The sequence below is a fragment of the Crocuta crocuta genome, unplaced genomic scaffold, assembly GCF_008692635.1.
Source record: "Crocuta crocuta isolate KB4526 unplaced genomic scaffold, BGI_CrCroc_1.0 scaffold363, whole genome shotgun sequence".
NCBI lineage: Eukaryota > Metazoa > Chordata > Mammalia > Carnivora > Hyaenidae > Crocuta > Crocuta crocuta.
This window is the reverse complement of record NW_027531626.1, coordinates 271,711-282,177: the sequence shown is the minus strand read 5'-3', so window position 1 is coordinate 282,177 and position 10,467 is coordinate 271,711. Positions and strand designations below refer to the sequence as shown.

The 10,467-nt window shown below is 34.2% G+C and overlaps 1 protein-coding gene across 7 annotated transcripts in view; it reads left to right on the top strand.

The window, feature by feature from the left end:
* Positions 1-10,467, top strand: part of MEMO1 (mediator of cell motility 1) — a 123,359-nt gene that overhangs the window by 65,193 nt on the left and 47,699 nt on the right. For 6 of the 7 annotated variants that reach the window (XR_013337237.1, XR_013337236.1, XR_013337238.1 and 3 more), the window contains 2 exons: positions 6,471-6,583; positions 8,489-8,600. The exons of the other annotated variant lie outside the window; for it this stretch is intronic. Coding sequence is in view for 3 of the 6 variants with exons in the window: in XM_077772783.1 (XP_077628909.1) it covers positions 6,471-6,583; positions 8,489-8,600 (225 nt within the window). In the remaining 3 variants the exon portion in view is untranslated. The remainder of the gene's footprint in view (positions 1-6,470; positions 6,584-8,488; positions 8,601-10,467) is intronic. 7 annotated transcript variants of the gene reach the window in all.

Genomic DNA, 10,467 nt, shown 5'->3' with positions numbered 1-10,467 from the left:
TTTTTTTTTTTTTTTTTTTTTACAAATAGTTTATTGTCAAATTAGTTTCCACATCTAATGTATTTCATTTGTAAGGGCAAAAATAGATTGGAAAGATTTTTAGAAGTTTCCTTCATTTGATCCTGGGTCTGTAAATCAGTGATAATCAAACTTAGTTTATACAATAGCCTTTCCCAAGCCTTTTTATATTTGATAATGTTATTTGCCAGAAGTGTTATCCTGTATTAAATTTAGCTTAGGAATATGTAGAGAGATACAGAACCTATATTGGTAAAAGCAGAAAGCATGTATTAAATAAGTGGATAGAAAGTGAGAATGGAAGGAGAGAGAGACAAAGGAAGAAAGCCAAGGACTAAGATGATGATGATAAAGTGGGTAAGTAAAGAGAGGCAAGAGATGCATGATGATGTGATCAGCCTATTTTTGTAATTAGTATATACTAATTGAATGTTAAATAAATAAATCTGAAGGTCCTAATATTAAAAATAATTGACAGTCATAGCTGTATTCTCTTGAAAGTGGCTGCTCTTGAGATTGGCCATGTTTTATAGTCCTTTGAGAAAATAGAGAAAGAACATCCTTCTGGGAACTATGAGAAGTATAGAGAAGAAATAACAGCCCAAGAGAGATTGAATTCTATACCACTAGCTTTCATTCTTACCTTCCACACTAATCCACTCTCTACATGTCAACCAGGATCATCTTTTGTACTATCTTGTAGTTTGAATGGATCTTTTACCTTTATATCATTTCGTTAACATCTTGCAAGGAACATTACAATATTTGGTATTTTTAATGTTTATTTATTTTTGACAGAGAGAGACAGAAGGCGAATAGGGGAGGGGCAGAGAGTGAGGGAGACAATCCAAAGCAAGCTTCAGCTCTGAGCTGTTAGTGCAGAGCCCAACATGGGGCTCAAACTCACAAACCATGAGATTATGACCTGAGCCAAAGTCGGTCGCTACACTGACTGAGCTACCAAGTCACTCCTAGAAGATATTTATTTGTTAATTGAGTTATGCAGATCTTTTGAATGTTGACATTTCATCAGAAAGTGCCAAATGATCGCATTTGTTAATATCACCACAAATTTCATCAGAAATATCACTATTATTTTTTTAATGTTTTATTTATTTCTGAGAGAGAGACATACACACACACAGCGTGAACAAGGGAGGGTCAGAGAGAGAGGAGATACAGAATCTGCAGCAGGCTCCAGACTCTGAGCTAGCTGTCAGCACAGAGCACAACATGGGGCTCGAACCCAAGAGCCGTGAGATCACGACTTGAGCCGAAGTCGGACGCTTAACCGACTGAACCACCCAGGCACCCCAGAAATATCATTAATTATTGGGAAGCTGTTAATTTCACAGTGGTAGAAGTCTTACAGAAGTCTGCTTTTCACTGAAGTACTTCAGTTATATCTTGGGTAATGTTTTCTTTGAAGTGGCAGGCCCACTTTATGTTTTCCCTAAGACATAATTCTATATATAGCAAAAGAGCTTTATGTGTTTCAGTCACCACAGATTTAAACATTTTGTCATACAGAATATTTTTATAAAATTTTGCTCAAAGTTCAAGACTTAATGAAAGTAAGTGATACTGGCCTTAAACAAACAAAACACCTTGTTGTCGGTGAAGATAATGAATGTATGACTAGTAGTGTATTTTGATTCCATTATCTTGATCACAGATCTGATGTGCCAGTGGTTTACCCAGCCTCATTTTTGTACCATAAGTGCAGATGGCAACATAGTGGAAGAGGCGAATTCCTCATTATTACTTTATAAAATAGTATTGATTTTGTGGACTTCTTGGCAGGGTCTTGAGGAATCTACAGGTCACAATTCAAGAAGTGCTGTGATACCAGGGTGATTGGATTTAAATTATGGGAAAGGTAGTGGGGAAGGCATTTCTGAGGAAATGATTTTTGAAGCCAAGCAAAAGGAACAGTAGCATGTGTGAAGGCTTTCAAGTAGGCAGAGTAGTTCCAATCATTAAAGAACTGTAAGGCCAGTATCATAGACTATTGTGATTAAGGGGTAGGGTTGGGGAAAGTAATACAAGAGAGGGCTAGTTCATTTGAGAGTTCAGAACCCATTTTAAGGATTTTAGATTTTATCCTCCAGTTGTATGAAAAATCACTGAAAGACTTAAAATTTTTTTTTAACGTTTATTTTTGAGAGAGACAGAGAGAGAGAGAGAGAAAGGAGGGAGAGAGAATGAGAGAATGAGCAGGGGAGGGGCAGAAAGAGAGGGAGACACAGAATCTGAAGCAGGCTCCAGGCTCTAAGTTGTCAGCACAGAGCCCTACACAGGGCTCAAAACCATGAACTGTGAGATCATGACCTGAGCCAAAGTTGAATGCTTAACCAATGAGCCACCCAGGTACCCCAAGACTTTTTAAGCAAGGGAGTGATGGGATCTGATTTATGTTTCAAAAGGAGTAAAGGAATTTAAAAAATTATACAGTTAAGTAAGTTATTTCCCATAGTTATCATTGTAGAATCTTTCCCTATTACTAAAATTTTAATTAAAAACCTGGAATTCAGGATGTCCTTAGATAGTAATTTGATTTTTTTAAAAATTTTTTTAATAGGTTTTATTTATTTTTGAGACAGAGAGAAAGACAGCATGAATGGGGGAGGAGCTGAGAGGGAGGGAGACATAGAATCTGAAACAGGCTCCAGGCTCTGAACTGCCAGCACTGAACCCGATGCACGGCTTGAACCCATGAACTGCGAGATCATCACCTGAGCTGAAGTCAGACGCTTAACCAACTGAGCCACCCATTGCCCCAATATTAATTTGATTTTGATATATATCTTTCAGAAAGCCTTCAGGATAGGAAAAGAGAACCAAATGTCATTTAATTCTTTAGCTATTAAAAAAAATTTTTTTTCACATTTATTTATTATTGAGAGACAGAGACAGAGCATGAATGGGGTAGGGTCAGAGAGAGGGAGACACAGAATCCGAAGCAGGCTCCAGGCTCTGAGCAAGCTGTCAGCACAGAGCCCTATGCGGGGCCCGAACCTGTGAACTGCGAGGTCATGGCCTGAGCCGAAGTTGGATGCTTAACCGACTGAGCCACCCAGGTGCCCCATTTAATTCTTTAGTTAAAATATCTCCACTTGCTGGGAAACATCTTTAAAAAATTACTTGTATTCCATTATTTAGATTAAGTAGTTAAATATTTATGAGGGCAGATACTCAGGTAACTTATATAATAGATGTACAGATTATACTTCTCATAGTAAGTAATTCTACAAATGTGAATTCTCTGGAGGTATTATACATGAGCTACATTTCTTTCTTTCTTTTTCTTGTTAAGTTTTATTTATTTATTTTGAAAGGGAGAGAGTGTGAGCAGGGGAGGGGCAGAGGGAGGTAAAGAGAGGGAGAATCCCAAATAGGCTCTGTTAGTGCAGAGCCTGATGAGGGGCTTGATCCTATGAACCCTGAGATCATGACCTGAGCCAAAACCAAGAGTCTGTTTAATTGCAAGAACTTTGCAATTAACTGAAGGAAGGGAAAGTGACATTGTTTTCTCTTCAAAATATTCCTGTGGCCTTGGTGTTTATGGATCTAGCAATCTAGCAAAAAGAAAGAAAATGCAATGTTTTTTATTTATATTATTAATTTGGTTAGCAGATAGCCAACAAAGAGACCCATGTCGAGATTACTACTAATATGTACTTTTTTCCCTTCTTTTCATTGTCATGTAGGTTTTTTTATTTTTGGGTTCATCACTTATACGCCTTTTATATTGATGTGACCTAAACCCCTTTTTTTTCTGTGTTGCATATGAGCAAGTTTCTGCCAAACTAGAATGAATCTGTTGGATACACAACTGCCTAATTCAGATGGGTAGGAACTCTTTTCCCTATGGTCTTATCATTTCATCCAGGTTTGGTCTGGCAAATAAGGCGAACAAGGTAAATAGTCAGGTATTGGATGGGGCAGTTAGACTTTATAAGCTGACCTCTGATGTTTAATTCTGGAGTAGTGCTCCTATTTTGGTCACTGTTAGAACCTCGTTACACTACCTAGAAATGTATCTATGTCTTGAGTTTAAATTGATATTTTAAAAGTCATCTCATATTTTAATTATATATGATGGATTTCCTAGAAGTGTTCTGATTCTAAATATTTTATTTCTCTGTCTTTTCATAGAAATGGATTCCTCAGTCATAAAAATGTCTTCTTTTTTATACTTGATTCTTGGTTCATGTCATAACTGTCCTTAGGCAAGTCATCTAAACACTCAGAGTTACCATTATCTATTTTCCACATTGGACTCTAATTTTTAAAATTGTGGTATTAATGTACTATTAAGATAAGAGAACATAGTGGTATCTCTTGTTCATTTAGGATTGTAAATTTGATTTGATGTGTGTGTGTGTGATGGTTGTTGACTTGCTCATAGTGGTGTTGATAAGAAGTGAGTATTAGCAGTACAAGAAGAGGGGGAAGAAAGATTATGTTTTTGATTAGAAATGGTCTGTGAATCAAGTCTTATGTTTGCTGTATATGACACCTTGAGGAAGTTTTGGGACTCTAAGCTGAGAATTGCTGTTTCCTTTATCCACATCTTTCTTAACGTCCCCTCCCTGGCCATAGCATATAACAGGTAGCAGACAATAGGTTAATTTTCTTAGCTGTAATTGAATTTTATGAAAGTAAGTATATTGCCTAAACATATTCCTTGACTTGTAAGGTTTTTTTCTAGTCTTTTTTTTTTAATGTTTTATTTGTTTTTAAGGGAGTGGGAAGGAGTCAAGATGGCAGAATATCAGGGAAGTTTTTTGTATGTCCCCGCATCCATGATATACGGTCAGATCAACACTAAACCATCCTGCACACCTAGAAAACTGATTTGAGGATTGAGAGAGAGAGAGAGAGAAAGAGAAAGAGACAGACAGACAGACAGACAGACAAAGAGAGTATGAGTGGGAGTGGGGCAGAGAGAGAAGGAGACAGAATCTGAAGCAGGCTCCAGGCTCTGAGATGTCAGCTCAGAGCCCAACATGGGGCTCGAACTTGTAAACCACGAGATCGTGACCTGAGCCAAAATTAGATGCCTAACCATCTAAGCCATCCAGGCACCCCAACTTGCAAATTTTTGATATGAAAGACCTAGGTCGTGTGTCAGACTTTGTCCATTAATTGAGCAATGAATAGTAATTAATTTTTTCTAGGTACTTAGCTTATCATATAATTCCTTCTGTCTCATAGGTTTATTTTTCGAGTCTAAAAGTTTGTGTGTATGTGTGGTGGGGGAAGTTTCGTTCATATGGATCTGGGAAAGCAGAAAATGGATAGTTTTAGAATTTAGTTTGTATGGATGTTTGAGATAAAATGAGGGGAAGTTAATTTTACTCTCGATATCAAGATAAAAGGACTGTAAAGATTTAAGCTATAGTTTAGCCCAGTTCTTTTCTTTAGCTGCTGTGCAAATAACACATAATCAAATTTCTTTGTTTTTGAGAATGACTTCTATTTGAATGGGAACAGAGAAAGCTTATTATACAGAATTTTTCTCAACAAGGTTCCTTTTTTCTCTGCTATGGTAGAAATGTGGAAATAGCTTTATCAGAATGGTTCTTTGTAGTGATATTTTGTATGGAGTTTTATAAATCATGCTATTCTGTATTTGTATTAAAGTTTTGATAGATCTTCGGAAGGAAGTTTAGAATGTGTTAGAATTTTAAGATTGTATTTAATAGTTGAAATGTTTAAATTCAGTTAATACGTATAGCTCTTGACAACCTTCTGTATCCTCGGCAGTGTAAATACAGAAATGATTTTAGTATCAGTTGATTTACTGTAGATCAGTAAATCAGTAACTAGTATGCCTAGGTGTTGAAAATGGTTCTTTTAAAGGCCTTCCAAAAAAAAAGATAAGGAATTGAATTTAATTAACCGAGGAGCAAATCATTAGTGGGTATATTAGTTTGCTAGTGATAACCCTAATAAAATACCACGAAGTAAGTGGTTGAAAACAGCAGAAATTTATTTTCTCACAGTTGGAGGCTGAAAATCTAAGATGAAAATGCCGGTAGAGTTGGTTATTCCTGAAGCCTCTCTTGTTGGCTTGCAGATGGCTGTCTTCTTCATGATGCCTCTTCACATGGTTGCCTCTCTGTGCATGTGCACCCCTGGTATCTCTTACTCTTCTTATAAGGATACCAGTCACTGGATTCAGTCCCCACATGAATAGCCTCATTTTAATTTAATGATCTGTTAAAACCTCATCTCCTTATATGGTTATATTCTAAGGTACTGGGGTGGAACTTCACCATAAATTTTAGGGGTACATAATCTAGCCACTAACAGTAAGTAATGAAATCAGTCAAGAAGGAAAATGGTACCACATGTGATTCTTAAAAATTATTTTTTCCCCTTTTATTTAATAAGGTTTGTGTAGAAGTGCAATTGTTCTGTGCTTTTTGTTGTATATCTCCTAGCCGGAGAATTTTCATCCTTGGGCCTTCTCATCATGTGCCCCTTTCTCGATGTGCACTTTCCAGTGTGGATATATATAGGACACCTCTGTATGACCTTCGTATTGACCAAAAGAGTAAGTATATAGAAATCTTATAGTTTTTAAGCAGCTAAAGATTTTCTAAAATTAGCAATATAAATTAATTTAAAAATTAAAAATATGAATATTGTAAGTATTATCTCAGTTTTAAAGAGAAAATTGATTGCAGCTTATCTGCAAAAAGCAAAAACAAAGAAAGATGACTACACTTTTTTTTGCCAGTCACAAAAATCTGTTAGGTCCACTATTCTCCAGACTGTTAGTTATTACATCTGTACTGAGGGAAGTACCGTGTACTCACTGTACTGTGAGACAAGAAGTTAGTACGCACCACAACTTGATGAAAGATTCTGGACATGTTAGTCTGCCTCTATGTTATCACTTTCCTCATTGTAAATAGTTTATGGTGATAATGCCTTTATTTCCTCTCAAATGATCTTTATGGGGGGAAAAATAATGGTACTTGTGAAACTCTGAAACTACATAAATCTTATGTGCATTTTATTTTAAAAACATGTCTATTATTTTGATATATTTTTTCCATAGGATTCTAGAAATCATATCTTTTATTTAGTTGTGTCTCACTTTATTCATTGAATGTGTAAATTAAATGCTTTGACTTTATAATAGTAATTTTGCAGGAGAGGGGAGCATAATTTTAAACATACAGAACAATACAGAGAATAGTGTAACAAATATTCTTGTACTTCTATCCACAATTGACTCAGAATTTTTCCAGCGTGTGAACTCAGTTTACGTTCCCTAAGACCATCTTCATGAACGTGCTGTGTATTCTTCCAGCTCATCAAATTATATTTTAAGTATGTTGTGCTTATTGTTTCTAGAAATTTTGGAATGCATTCTTCTGTAGAATGAAAGAAGTCACTTGCATAATAGATAATCACCTCTTTTTCCTTATTTTTAGTCCTAATTTTTCATAACTTGGGGTTTTAATTATCACTGAATATTAGTAATTTGCTGTAAGAGTAAGTTTTACTAATGAAGCTGGAGTATAACTAGCCTTATTACTCCCTGTGATGCTCTTAGAGGACACACTTTATTTTTAAAACCTTGGGGCATTAAGAAAATTTTGGTTTTAGATAGCCTTCTAATGAAGGAATTGATGATTTTAATAAGGTATAGTTTTGCAAAAAAAAGTTATACCATCATTTGTGTCTTTCTTTGATATTGGTAAACCCATTTAGGGATTTAGTTATAAAAATGTTGGTTCTCTTCAATGATAAAACAAAAATATTCTTATATTATTTAGTTTACATATTAAATTTAATCTTTTTTATTGTACAATATCCAGTTTTAAGTATGATTAATCAGAAGGGTCTGAAATACTAGATCATTTTAGGATTATTTGTGGCATGGTACTATGATAAATTTATGTTCTGGCCTGTCCCAGAAGCCTGATTTTTAATTTTGAGGAATATAGCATGCTTAATAGGAATTTTCTGCTTCTAGTGTGGCAGGCATCTGAGGTGCGAGATAATAATCCCATAGAGTTTATTATAAAACAAAACAAAACTTAAAAACTATGTTATTAACCTTATGAGTAGTAGATCATTGGCTTTGCCATATTTTACTAGGAGTTCTAATCAACTGTGTTCTTTTTGGCATGTGCTGATTAAAGTCAAGGAAAAGCTTAGACCCAGAGGTGATTTTAGATGTAATGAAAAGAACTGATGAAAATTTTAAATTACTATTATAACTATAATATATGAAAATGCTCAGTAGTCATTACATGTGTTTTTGCTTTGTATGGTATGTAAAAAGCTAGTTTTTTCTTCTTTTTTAAAGATAAAAATGAGGAAAATTATTATACGGTACTTCTGTCTCTTGCCAAAGCATATAGATTTTGTTACTGAGTGGAGTCTCACAGAATAAGGATATATATTAATATATTTGTTTTACTATATTTTGAAATCTCTTTAGTTTACGGAGAACTATGGAAGACAGGAATGTTTGAACGCATGTCTCTGCAGACAGATGAAGATGAACACAGTATTGAAATGCATTTGCCTTATACAGCTAAAGCCATGGAAAGGTATATTGATTAATATAAGAAGTCCCAGAGAAACCATAAATATTAATTTCTTTGGAATTATTTTCACTCGGTAAAATAATCTTTAGGATAAGGAGATTAAAAAAAATTTTTGTTGTTTGATGGGCACCTGGCTGGCTCAGTTGGTAGAGCATGTGCCTCTTGAGTTGTGAGTTTGAGTCCCACAGTGGGTGTAGAGATTACTTAAAAATAAGTCTTAAAAAGTTTTTTTTTGTTCTTTGAAATGATAGAAAAATTTGAGGTGGATTTTCCTAATGTGGATTGAAGTTGGTTTTGAGTGGTTTGCCTATAAAGGCTGACCATATGAATTGATATGGTTGTTTTACTAGGTGATAATATTTTAAAAACCTGTGTATATGTGTATTGATCTGCCTGTTATCTTATTCATTAAACATTTATCTCAGAATAACAGTTAACATTCTTTCATGCTGTAAGTAAGTAATCACAAAATTTTAGATTTGGAAATTACATTGGAGGTCATTTATTTCAGTCTTATGCAAAGTACATGAATATATTTTATAATATGTATGCCAGATTATTATTTGTTACCGCTAAAGGTCTTCCACTGATAGGGTGTCCACAAAACTGCTAAGTGGGATGAGGACATGGACAATATCTATTTTATTCTCTGATTGTATCCGTGTGCTTAGTGCAATGCCCATTACATAGTCATTAATGTATTTTATAAAATGAAAGAATTTTTAAAGAGCTTTCTTTCTCCTTTAGGGTAGTATTCAAATTAGAAAGTTTTCCTTCTGTAGGTCACATTTCTCTAATTTTTTCAACCATTTCTTTTATATGGATTTAATATTCCATATATAGTTTGACTTGTTCTAAATATGGTGAAATTATTCCTTCTCTGGATCTTGTCACTATATTCCGTTAGTAAAATACGGGATATATGATCTAGGCTTTCAGGAAATATTTGTTGATTAAATTATCAGTATAGTCCAAGATCACATGAACAGTTTTCATGCTGATATGGCTTACTTACTTTTGGCTAATATACTTGTGGCCAGCTAAAACCCATGTCCTTTTCATACAGTTAAATTGGATTGTTTTCTCACTTGTGCTTTAGGAGTTTCCTTTTAATCCTCAGTTACTACTGTTTAATTTTCTCTTATTGGCTTTAGTCTATTATGTTAATCTTTTTGGTCATTTCCACTCTTAATTCTGTTATCTAAGTATTATTTAACTTCTCTCAGTCTTACATTACCACATCTATACCCAATGATAACTGTGATGAATTATGTATACCTGAAGAAGTTTCCAAAAATCAGTGTGATAATAAATGATAAGGAGTATAATTTTAAGTTAATTGTGTTTTACTACATTCTAATTCTTCAGAAGTTGTTAAATCAATGTACGCTGCTTATTTCTTGGAATGCTAGTATAATCAGAACATCCTGTTCTCTGGTTACATAGAATAATAGAAAACCTTTATTAGTTCCTGAAATGTTTACATATTTTATCATGAAAAAAATCTATTTTAGACCTAGTGAATTTCAGTACAATAGAACCAATACAATTAAAGCCAACAATATCCTTAAGGAAGTTTTAACAAAATAACATTTTTGTTGTTATTTCAAAAGTAAAATGTGTAATATTAAAAATTTAAGAAAATAGAAGTAAAATCAGCAATTCTTGTTCACAATTCCCTTTCTATTAAATGGTGTTAAATAACCATTATTAAATATATCACTTCTCAACAGTCTTTCCCTCTCTCCCAGATTACATTTGCATCTCTAATACTGAATCTTAGAAAGTACCCAGTGCTTTTCCTTTATAGCCTTTACTGCACTCACTATATATATTAATTATGTGTTACTGTGCAAGAGATTGCTCCAAA